The sequence below is a fragment of the Myxine glutinosa genome, chromosome 1, assembly GCF_964187855.1.
Source record: "Myxine glutinosa chromosome 1, kmMyxGlut1.1, whole genome shotgun sequence".
In the NCBI taxonomy this organism is placed as follows: Eukaryota; Metazoa; Chordata; class Myxini; order Myxiniformes; family Myxinidae; genus Myxine; species Myxine glutinosa.
Window position 1 is genome coordinate 26,497,774 of NC_136261.1, and position 12,945 is coordinate 26,510,718.

At 41.5% G+C, this 12,945-nt stretch overlaps 1 protein-coding gene across 1 annotated transcript in view; it reads left to right on the plus strand.

The window, feature by feature from the left end:
* LOC137422054 (uncharacterized) overlaps window positions 1–12,945 on the plus strand; it is a 108,797-nt gene that overhangs the window by 31,010 nt on the left and 64,842 nt on the right. Inside the window, exon 2 of the mRNA XM_068108786.2 lies at window positions 6,176–6,224. Coding sequence (XP_067964887.2) covers window positions 6,177–6,224 — 48 coding nt within the window. The 5' untranslated portion in view covers window position 6,176. The remainder of the gene's footprint in view (window positions 1–6,175; window positions 6,225–12,945) is intronic.

Below are 12,945 nucleotides of genomic sequence, written 5' to 3' on the forward strand. Positions count from 1 at the left end.
GAAGTGAGGAAAGGTGAGGAGAGTGGGGAGTGGAGAAAGGAAAGGTGAGGAGAGTGGGGAGTGGAGAAAGGAAAGGTGAGGAGAGTGGGGAGTGGAGTGAGGAGAGGTGATAATACCTGCAGGTAATGTAAACATGCGATGAAATGGTGTTACTGGAATGAGTTTTTAATTTAAAAAAAAAACGAATGCTGGTCCCTTGAAGGAACCTGTGATGGTCTTCATCCGAACCTATTAATACAATAGTTGGTCCGAACCAAAGCTCCCCCCTCCCAACACCAAATTCACCAATGAGACAACAAGTTTTTAACGTTTTTTTATTTCTTCTTATTTTGTACACAGAGTCGAAGCTCGTGGAGGAGCCAGAACATAGAATGGACCAGGACATAACAGAACAAGAAGAACAGTGGAAATAGGGGACTGGGAGAATACACCAAGAAAGAAAAACAGGATAGGAAAATGAGGGAGCATTGGGAAACCCGATAACCTGGAAGCATGGAAAGAAGGGGGTTTGGGGAGGGTTGATGAGGGAAGAAGAGGTCGGGGGTATAGATGGTGGATGATATGAGATGGTGGTGAACAGCACTGGAGGAAAGAGTGAGATTCATCCGATTGAGGAAGTAAGTTCTACAGGTGAGAGAAAAGAGGAACGAATGAGCGAAGGTGAGCAGTGAGCCTGGAGTTTGAGGGTTTCAAACCGAAGTGCCTGCGCCCTGCAGATGAGGTGCTCCCTGCGAGAGACTCGGCTTCATCACGGGAGATTGCAATGATTTTGAAGGCCTTGGTTTACATGGCGTCAAGTGGAGCAGGGTGAGAGGCCAGGGTTGCCTGCCAAGTATGAAGAGCAGCGCTCCACGAGGCTGCGGATGAAGACCTAATTGTAAGTAGATAAAAGTTCAGACGTGCTAAGGAAAAACTAAATACCAGCTGGAGGAGATAGGACACAGAATTAGTGGACACCATTATAAAGATGTGGCTGTCTTTGGAGGCCATCTCGATGTGGTTTGCCCAAGAAAGATCATGGCTGATGGTGAGGCCAAAAGGTTTGAGGGAATTGACTTCTTCAAGCGGGTTTTTAAGGAAGTAGATGGGAATGTTTGCCAGATGGTCTTTCAGGAGAGACAGAGTGAGAGTGCGAGATTTGTCAGGATTGAAAGACATGTTCCAAGTGGTTGTTGGATCAGCTCCTTATTAGTCCCCTACCGGTGTACACCTGAGGGGACTATAGGTTTGCACACCGTCCCTCCGTCAGTCCGTCAGTCCGTCATGCAAAGAACAGTTTTCCGGACTTTTTTTTCTAAACTCTTAATGCTAATGGTTTGAAACTTGGCACATGGTTTCGTCATGATAAGTTACAGATCAAGTTCGAACCTCACGACGTTTCGATCATTTTTGACAACGTTATGGCACTTTGAACTTTGGTAATTTCCCCAAACGTTTTCCGGACTATAATTTCGAGTGCGGTAAGTCAAAGCTGTTAATATTCCTTGTTTTAACTCCGATTTACATTCTTTTTCCCCTTTTAGTGAGAAGTAGGGGTCTGTGCAACCATTCATGAACTTTATTTGGTGCAAATCGGATAAGTTTTAGCCGAGTTACCTCAGACCGTGAGTTGGTAATTATATAATTCACACATAGTGCAATACGTGCAGGCTGCTCCACGGAGCGACCTTGCAGGCTTATTTTAACTCCGATTTACATTCTTTTTCCCCTTTTAGTGTAAAGTAGGGTCTGTGCAACCATTCATGAACCTTATTTGGTGCAAGTCGGATAATTTTTAGCCGAGTTACCTCAGACCGTGAGTTGGTAATTATATAATTCACACAGTTTTCTGGACGACAGACTGCCGGTAGGGGACATGTATTGCAGCGCAATACTCAGAATGCTTGTTTTGTCAAGGTCTGCAGAGAGGGACGAGGCTGCTGCCTGCCTATGTGAGGGATGAGTGATGAGGGATGCCACCGCAGAGGGTGGAGTTGTCAGCAAAGAGATAAAGAGGATTTTCCAGATGGTCCGAGAGATCGTTGATGAAGATCAGGAATAAGACTGGGCCCAGGATACTGCCTTGGGGCACTCCAGCTTCGATAGGTCGAGGAGATCACAGTATCTCGTTGAGAGCCACACATTAGCTACCTGAGTGGAGGAAGTCGGTAACCCAAGAGTGGAGTTAGTCGGTAACCCAAGAGTGGAGTTGGCCTTGGATGCCATAGGCAGACAGTTTGGAGAGTAATCTGGGATGCCAGACTGCATCAAAAGCTTATTGAGATATTTGTTGAGAGACGAGCCTGGATCTCATGTCTGACATTGAGGGCCTTCGTCCATTGTTTGCAGAGCAGAAGCAGCATGTCCAGGTTGGAGTGACATGGTCTGAATCTGAACCGAATGGCTGAGATAATGGCGCAGGAGAAAACCAAGGATTTGATGTCAACTGCGGAAATGGCTTCCATGACCTTTCTGAGGATGAGGAATGATAGGTCTGTTCTGATAGGTCCTTTCTGAAGCTGATAGGTCTGTAGTTAAGATGATCTGTTTTTGCACCATGTTAATGTAATGCTGTGACTTTTGCTCACTCCCAGGCAGAAGAAAGATAACCTTGGGTAATGGATAAGGTGAACAGAGCAGAAAGAGGATGTGCAAGAGAAGCAGAGCAGGTTTACGAGGGTTTCCTGCCATAACCAACAGAGGGCGCTGCATCAGCGACACAGCCATGCCCTCAGTCAATGATGCTACCCCACAGCCTTATGCTGTGTATGAACGAAGAAGAAGATTGGAATTGCACACCCAAACCTGAAATGAGTTATCCCAGTCTGCAAAAGCACATTTGTTCCCACAATGCAAAGCAGGACATACATTATAAAGGTGTTTCATGGTGCCATTTTGGACTACGCTGTACTGCTGCTTTTAATTAATATGGTGACGTCACGTCTGACGTCATTGTCACATATCTTATAATCATATGTCTGTTAATTATATAATTGACGCAGCCAATGGCAAGCGCCGCATTCGACGTGTGCGGGGCGTGTGCCCGCCTGACGCCATGTTGGACACTGAATAAAGTGAGATGGACAAACTGGAATATCTGCTCATCTATTGTTGTGAATGTTAGACACGATAATGCACCTTGCTGTACTGCCATGTCTGTAATGTTTCGTTTGAGGACAACACTGCAAATCTGTATTGACCAGCCTGGAGCTTTTACTAAATTAAACCTGATGGAACACAAATAAAATCTGCAGTTTGTAAGGCTAATGGAGGATCTAGTAAATCACGTGCTGGACAAGGCCATTAGTAGACAGTTCAGTATACTTGTATACATGAATTACATTTGCACATTAGCAGACATCAATGTACTTTTACATGAATTACTAGGACATCAGTTCAAGGACATAACCACAAAGATAATAGTCTGGGATTTTTTTGGAGTGAGATCTTATAACATCAATGTCGCACATGGAGTCAATATCAATGACAGAGTCAATAACAGAGCACAATTCACGACTGAACTTGCTCTTGATGCGAAGGAGGAAGTGCACATTATTACACTTGATTTATTCACGATCGCAAAGTGTTAGTGACAGGGACACCTCGCGATGTGAATTAACAAGGCTGCATACTTTATTTTTTAATTAATTTTGGAAAAATCATTTTTGAGGTCAACACAGGCCAAAAGGTCAACATAGGTCAAAGGTCAACAACTTTGTCGAATTTCTATAATCCTCTATTTTCATCTGATTGACTTGAAATTTAAAGACGATTTGCATATTGCATCATTGATTTCAACCACAAATTATTTTTGAGGTCAACACAGGCCAAAAGGTCAACATAGGCATAAGGTCCTCAACTTTGTCGAATTTCTAAAATCCTCTATTTTCATCTGATTGACTTGAAATTTAAAGACGATTTGCATATTGTGTCATTGATTTCAACTACAAATTATTTTTGAGGTCAACACAGGCCAAAAGGTCAACATAGACCAAAGGTCAACAACTGTCGAATTTCTAAAATCCTCTATTTTCATCTGATTAATTTGAAATTTAAAGAGGACTTGCATATTGTGTTATTGATTTCAACCACAAATTATTTTTGAGGTCAACACAGGCCAAAAGGTCAACATAGGCATAAGGTCCTCAACTTTGTCGAATTTCTAAAATCCTCTATTTTCATCTGATTGACTTGAAATTTAAAGACGATTTGCATATTGTGTCATTGATTTCAACTACAAATTATTTTTGAGGTCAACACAGGCCAAAAGGTCAACATAGACCAAAGGTCAACAACTGTCGAATTTCTAAAATCCTCTATTTTCATCTGATTAATTTGAAATTTAAAGAGGACTTGCATATTGTGTTATTGATTTCAACCACAAATTATTTTTGAGGTCAACACAGGCCAAAAGGTCAACATAGGCATAAGGTCCTCAACTTTGTCGAATTTCTAAAATCCTCTATTTTCATCTGATTGACTTGAAATTTAAAGACGATTTGTATATTGTGTCATTGATTTCAACTACAAATTATTTTAGAGGTCAACACAGGCCAAAAGGTCAACATAGACTAAAGGTCAACAACTGTCGAATTTCTAAAATCCTCTATTTTCATCTGATTAATTTGAAATTTAAAGAGGACTTGCATGTTGTGTTATTGATTTCAAACACAAATTATTTTTGAGGTCAACACAGGCCAAAAGGTCAACATAGGCCAAAGGTCAACAACTTTGTCGAAATTCTAAAATCCTCCATTTTAATCTGATTGACAAAATTAGAGGATTTGCATATTGCATCATTGATTTCAACCACAAATTATTTTTGAGGTCAACACAGGCCAAAAGGTCAACATAGGCCAAAGGTCAACAACTTTGTCGAAATTCTAAAATCCTCCATTTTAATCTGATTGACAAAATTAAAGAGGATTTGCATATTGTGTCATTGATTTCAACCACAAATTATTTTTGAGGTCAACACAAGCCAAAAGGTAAACATAGGCCAAAGGTCAACAACTTTGTCGAAATTCTAAAATCCTCCATTTTAATCTGATTGACAAAATTAAAGAGGATTTGCATATTGTGTCATTGATTTCAACCACAAATTATTTTTGAGGTCAACATAGGCCAAAGGTCAACATATGCCAAAGGTCAACAACTTAGGTGTCATTTGTAAAATCCTCAATTTTCATTTAATTGACTTGAAATTTGAACAGGATTTGGATATTTGGTCATTGAATTCAACCACCAATTATTTTTAAAGTCAAATTTGTTTTATGGATTTTACATGTATCGTGCTCTGCGCAACGTCTTTCTTTTTTGTTTGTCTGTATTTGAGCAGTATATCTCAAAACGTTGTGGACGGATTCAGACGACATTTGTTTGACAGGTTGGGTGTGTGACAAGGACAACTTGATTAGATTTGGTTCAGGTCAGCAGATCCGGCCGATGAGTGGAATACAAAATGCAAACTGTTCAACCTGCAGATATGTGCGCTCTACCGAGTGCTGCTATAGTTTCTGTAGTGTTTGCATATAAAAAAATTTTGTGCCCATTAAAACTGAACATACGACATATTGAGATGTCTGTGGCCATGGGTCAGTAACTCACCGTACTGTGTTGCGCCAAAAGAACACAATGAACAGTGTATTGTTGACTGATTACTCATGTAGGCATGGTATTTCAACTGGGTCAGTTCGAGCCATCGGAAATGCCAAGATCCTTTGCGCACAAGTGGCATTTTCTGGCCACGATAATGGAGAGGAGGGAAATTGTTGGAAGGAGGGCATGGGTGGTGTGTGGGGGTGTGTGTGAATGTGAATAACCAGATCTGAAAAACAGCATTTTTTAAAAAACATTTAGCTGCCGTAAGTGTAACAAACAAGCATCATTTTATAGTGAAACTTTGTTTCTCCCACCCGGTTTCATTAGATAGTTCATGGACAGCCAAATGATGGTGGGGGCATTATTTGTATTGCTTCACCAGATTCCAATCATCATTGCTCTTCATTGATACCAACAGTTATCCATAAACAGAACCCTGATGAAACCCTGGTGAAAGAAACATGTTATTGTGTCCTTAAAAAAAATCTTTATTTATTTTGATGCCTTCAGAATTCACTGCTCCAACCAAACCTTTCCCGAGAGCAGCAAATAACACAGAAGGAAGTTCTAAGCTTGTGCATATTTCCCCCGACAGGATGGAGACCGTGGAAAATATCCAAGCGGCTCGGCTGGAAGCCACTACGGTACGTATAGGTGGAAGGAGACCTGGTCTGTAAACCTCTGATAATTATGAATGATATGTTTCAAGCAGAAATTAAATGCACTGCACCTTCCTGTTCTGTAGTATTGTCTCAGCCATCATTGTTCTTGGCATGTATACAGTGTATATATATATATATATACACACACACACACATTTCTTTATTAAAATATACATATATATATATCTTTTTTTTTTTTTTTTTTTTTTTTTTTTTTTTTTTTTTTACATATATCTATATATACACAAAGAATTAAGTTAAGCACCCCTACACAACGAATTAAGGTAAGCACCCCCTAATATATATTCTTTGTGTATATGTATACATTGGCATATATTCTAAGGTATGTGAGATCAAATAATGATTGGTATGACATTAGCAATTATCCATTGATGAAATGCAGATGAGTGCACTCATCTGTGACGCCCATCGCTCGTGCAGCACGTGTTATCATCCACGTGGTCGTGATTTTCTGTAAATGCACTATCATCACGGGTTATTGCAAGTCACGCCTGAGCTCGTGTGGGGGTTACATGGTCATTTTCTCGTAATGGTGGCTCGTAGACGGTTGTCGGACGGAGAACGATGGCGGATAATAGGCATGATCGAGTCCGGAATGTCCAGAAAAGCTGTAGCTCGAACGTTTGGTTACCACCATTCGGTGATCAGTCGGTTGGTGCAGAAACACCAGGAAACGGATGCGGTGAAGGACCGCTCAAGGTCTGGAAGACCTCGCGTGACAACAGTCCGCCAAGATAGAGCGCTTTTGAGACTGGTGCGACGATATCCCTTCGCCTCGAGCCATTTCCTGAAGGACAACTGGATGCCCAACAGAAGGCTATGTCACCGTACCGTGAGGAACCGCCTGAAATCGGCCGGTTTAAGGTCAAGACGAGTGATCAAGCGTCCAAGGCTACTCGAACGACATCGGAGGGAGCGTTTGGCATGGTGCCTAGCGCGACGTGGATGGAACATCCGGTCTTGGAGGCGAGTTCATTGGTCGGATGAAAGCCGGTTCTTGCTGTACGTGACAGATGGGCGTGTTCGGGTGTGGCGCCACAAAAACACCGCGTATGCACCTAAAAACATTCAACCAACGGTACCCTTTGGTGGTGGCTCGATTATGGTCTGGGGATGCTTCTCCCATGACTGTAAGTTGGACCTGATAACTGTGCGAGGTAACCTCAACGGAGAGCGATATGCCGAGGAAATCCTGAATACCACCGTAATCCCGCACTTCGATGACCACACCCTCGCCAGCAGACCCATCTTCATGGATGACAACGCCAGGCCTCACCGTGCGAGACGCGTCCGAGCCTTGCTGGAGCAAGGTGCTGTGACAACCATCCCCTGGCCTGCGTACAGTCCTGACCTGAACCCCCTCGAGCACGTTTGGGACATGTTGGGACGACAAATTGCGAAGATGGTCCCTCCAATAGCCAATCTGGATGAATTGGAACGTGCATTACATCGGGAATGGAACAACCTGCCACAGCAACGCATACGACGGCTTACAGGGTCTATGAGACGTAGGGTTGAGTCAGTGATCCGATCACGTGGGTCCTACACACGTTATTGACGCAAAGATCGCTAGAGGTCTTCTCAGAACAATGACTGTACGTTAGAAAACATAAACGTCATCCACACTGTCCGTGATGGACCTATAGCTCCATACTTAAATTGAGGTGAAAATATGCCTAAAATTCCCAAAAAATTTCACCTTAAATTATTCAGAATAAAATATTGAAAACGGCATGATTGTTATGTTTTTATGTGACCATAATATCACTTCTCCAGAAAATATAGCAATATCATGGGTATATTACACTGTTTTGACGACAACAAACTTGTAATGTGCGAGGTTGTAAAAAAACGGGGGGGGGGGGTGCTTAACTTAATTCTTTGTGTATATATAAAAGTGAAATGTCCGTTTGTTTGTTTGTTTGTGAACCTACTCCTCTGAGCTCCCAAGGTTAATCACCACAAAACTTTATAGGATAACATATTTTACCACCCTGCACCTAAATAGGGGTTTAAAACAGTTATTTTCTCACAATTCATAATTTATGGACATCCAAGCTGCCACCTGTTGCCATGATCTCCAAGGGTTGATCCACATATACAAAACTTTATAAAATGCCCAATTTTTATCATATTTAAACATGGATACCGATATAATTAGTGAGATTGTGACCTCCGATCATCAAATATGTTATCAGATGTGAAAAACAACTTTATTTGGTCATGCCGTTAACTGTGAAACTGCTTATGGCGTTAACTGGTCAACTGTGAAAAACAACAAAGGCGTTACCATGATCGGTAAGTTTGGCAAAGAAGGAGTCACACGACCTCTGAAATTCACGAATTTTTCAAAAACCGTAAATAGTACAAAGACAACCTTTACATAGATTTAAAGGGAATTTTACTGCTCATAAAACAACATAACTCTCAAGGGTGAAAAAATAGTTTGTACAAAAAATGACCCACCTGACACCATATACAAACCACCACATGCCAACGGGTGAACCCTCCAACAATCACATCACAACAAGGTGAGTTGTTACCCTGCGCTCGCGAAGCGAAAGGTAGGGTTAAGCATTCGGGTACGTACGTACATACTTACGTACGTGTCTGCATTTCAGTAAAATAAAGTGTGTGCCATGTCAGCATTTTAAAAATTCATTTTCTCGGCAACCGTTGTTCCGATTGACATTAAATTTTCACCATAGGAGGGCCTCCACCTGCAGAATATTTTAATGAATATTATGACGTCACAGGTCACGTGGTACTGGGCGCCATCTTGGAAAAACCAAAAGAAAATTGCACCTCTATATCTCAAAAAACGCTGCACATAAATAATTGAGACAGGTTTCATTGCAAAGAACTCTCCATGCGGAATAACATATATGAATGATGACGTCATATGTGCCGCCGTTATGACGTCATAATTCGACAAGTAAAAAACTTTATCCGATCAGGATGAAATTTCTTGAGCATCTTCTCGGTATAAATTGATGCAGAAATAAAATTATAATGACGTCGTAGGTCACGTGGTTCGGCCGCCATATTGTTTTGAGTGAAAAGCCTGAAAAACCACTAAAATCCAATTTTCTCCAAAACCACTGAACAGATCGAGGCCAAACTTTGCAGGCAAAATCGCATACCCATGACGAACAAAAAAGTCAGCGAGCATGACGCCATGCATCACATGGTTTTGCAGTTATGACGTTTTTAAGCATAAACTTTTAAAACCTAGCTCCTCCCTCATTCTTGATTCTATTGAGGGGACACTTCACAGATGTGTTCAGCATATCAGTCTACTAAAATGAACTTTTGGAATTTGCGATAGGTGACGTGGTTTGGCAAATATAAATAATTAAAAGAAAATATTTTTAAAATTATAACTCTCGCACCGCTTCATTGATCGACGTGAAACTTTACATTATAATAGAGGTAATGAAATGTAACAAGTGTGCAAAATTTCAAGATTATTGGATGTACTGTCTGGAAGCTAGAAGTTGTTATTGAGTGAAGAAGAAGAGTCTTAAAGAGGGGACATGGAATTAATTATCACACTGCACGTGACGAGCAGGCAAAGTACGGAGCAACCTCACGGGGTCATTTTGAGCTCAAATAAAATTCTGATTTCAGATTTGTCAATCGCTGTGGTAGATTAACACATGACCAAAACGGATTTGGCGAAATTCCGACGATTTTTGACGAAAATATAATATTTGTGTCTGCATTTCAGTAAAGTAAAGTGTGTGCCGTGTCAGCATTTTAAAAATAGAAACGTGGCTCATTGTAAATAACTCCATATTGGGAATAGGTGTTGTTAACGATGACGTCATTGGTGCCATAATTATGACGTCATAATTCGACAGGGACAACGCTTAGTCTGATCAGTTTGAAATTGATTGAGCATGATCTATGCAACAATTATTTAGAGAATATACATTTATGATGTCATCGCTCACGTGGTCTGGCAGCCATATTGGATAATAAAAAAAAGAAACGTTCAAAAATAGAGGAGTTGGCTCACATCAAGTTGATTGCGCAGGGTAAGTATTCTATGAATACCATCTAGTTGTTTTTCTGTTTGTTTGTGATCATACTGCTTTGAGCTCCCAAGGTTAATCACAAGGAAACTTTAACCATGATGTACCTTAATTGGGTTTATACTGTGATGAGGAGGTCATTTGGCCCGATATTACCGAGTTGAACACACGAGTTAATTTAATTACTAACCCGAGGTAATTTCTTTACTACAGCTTCACTCCTTTACATCCTTTAGAACCTTTACACCCCTTAGATCCCTTAGACTTGGACTCTTTACACCCCTTAAACCCTTTAAACCCCTTTGACACCTTTTGGCCCTTTACATCCTTAAGATACCTTTGACCCTTTTTATACTCCTTTGATCAATGTGGACCTTTTACACCTCTTAGATCCCTTTTGACCCTTTACACCTTCAGATACCTTTCGACCCATTAAACCCTCTACACCTCTTGGACCATTACACCCTTTCAACCCCTTCATACCCATTTCGACCGTTTTGAGACATATACACCTTCTTTGACACTTTTAAGACCTATTGACTTTTTAAGACACTTTGGACAACTTAAGACCATTTGGACACTTTTGTCCCCTTTTGCTCTTTCATCCATAGACAACTTTAGACCCCATTTGGCCCTTTTAAGAGCCATGATTCTTTAAATACTTTACTCCCCTTTATGACCCAAAAACACTTTAGACCCCTAAGAAAATATACGTGTATATAAAACAGTGTGTGTGTGTGTGTGTGTGTGTGTGTGTGTGTGTGTGTGTGTGTGTGTGTGTGTGTGTGTGTGTGTGTGTGTGTGTGTGTGTGTGTGTGTGTGTGTGTGTGTGTGTGTTCCCCTTCATAAGGTTCGGTTTTAAAGGCTTTGAGTAGTGCTTTAGGAGGGATTTGAGTGGGGGGGGTTTAATGGGCAATCTTTGAACACGACTGTGTGTCCACCGGTTAAAAGACCTAAAAGACTCTGAGGACCTAAAAGACCCCAAGGACTCTGAAGATCCAAAATACCCAGAAGACCCAATGGACCACAAAACACCCAAAATACCCGAAGACCCAAAATACCCTGTAGACTGTTAAACACAAAAGACCATGAAGTCCCAGAAGACCCCAAGGACTGTGAAGACCCAAAACACCCCGAAGACCCAAAATTCTCTGAGGACCCAAAAGAGCCTGAAGACCCAATGGACCCCAAAGACCCAAAAAATCCCAAGGCTCCAAAAGACCCAGAGGATCCAAAAGACCCAAACAATCCCAAGGACCCAAATGACAAAGAGGACCCAAAAGACCCCAAGGACACAGAAGACCCCGAAGACCCAATGGACCCCACACACCCAAAAAACCCTGTAGACTGTTAAAGACACAAAAGACCATGAAGGCCGAGAGGTCGCCAAGGACCCAGAAGACCCCAAGGACTCTGAAGACCCAAAATACCCCGAAGACCCAAAAGACAGAAAAGTCATTGAAGACCCAATGGACCCCAAACACCCAAAATGCCCCAAAGACCCCAAAAAAACCAAATGACCCTGAAGACTGTTGAAGACCCCGAAGAACCAAAATACCCCAAAATATTCTTAAATATCCAAAGGACCAAAAAAAACCCACCAAATTCCCCAAAGAACCATAAAGACCCCAAAGACCCAAAAGACTGTAAAGACCCCAAGACCCTTAAAGACCCCAAATACCCAAAATACACTAAATACCCTTAAAGACCCAAAATACCCTGAAGACCCAAAAGACCCTTAAATATCCAGAAGACCCAAAATACCCCAAAGACCCTAAATACCCCAAAGACCCAAGATACCCAAAATACCCCAAAGACCGCAAGACACTTTAAGACCCAAAATACAACAAAAACCCAAAGGCCTTGAAGACACAAAATTCCCCAAAGACCCAAAACACTGAAAAGACCCCAAGACCCTTAACACCCATAAAGACCCCGAATACCCCAAGGATTCTGAAGACCCAACATACCCTGAAGACCCAAAATACCCCTTAGACCCAGAAGACCCGAAGGACTCTCAAGACCCAAAAGTCCCCAAACACCCAAAAGACAGAAAAGTCATTGAATACCCAATGGACCCCAAACACCCAAAATACCCCAAAGACCCAAAAAACCCAAATGACCCTGAAGACCGTTAAAGACCCCGAAGAACCAAAAGACCCCAAAGACTCTTAAATATCCAAAAGACCAAAAAAAACCAAAATACACTGAAGACCCCAAATTCCCCAAAGACCCATAACGACCCCAAAGACCCAAAAGACTGTAAAAACCCCAAGACCCTTAAAGACCAAAAGTACCCCAAAGACCGAAAATACACTAAATACCCTTAAATATCCAGAAGACCCAAAAGATCCCAAAGACCCAAAATATCCAAAATACCCCAAAGACCACAAGACCATTAAACACCCAAAATACAACAAAAACCCAAAGGCCCTGAAGACCCAAAATTCCCCAAAGACTCATAAAGACCCCGAGGGCCCAAAACACTGAAAAAACCCCAAGACCCTTAAAGACCCAAAATACCACGAAGACCCAAAATAACCCAAAGACTCATAAAGACCACGAAGACCCAAAACACTGAAAAAAACCCCAAGACCCTTAAAGACCCAAAATACCACGAAGACCCAAAATAACACAAAGACCCC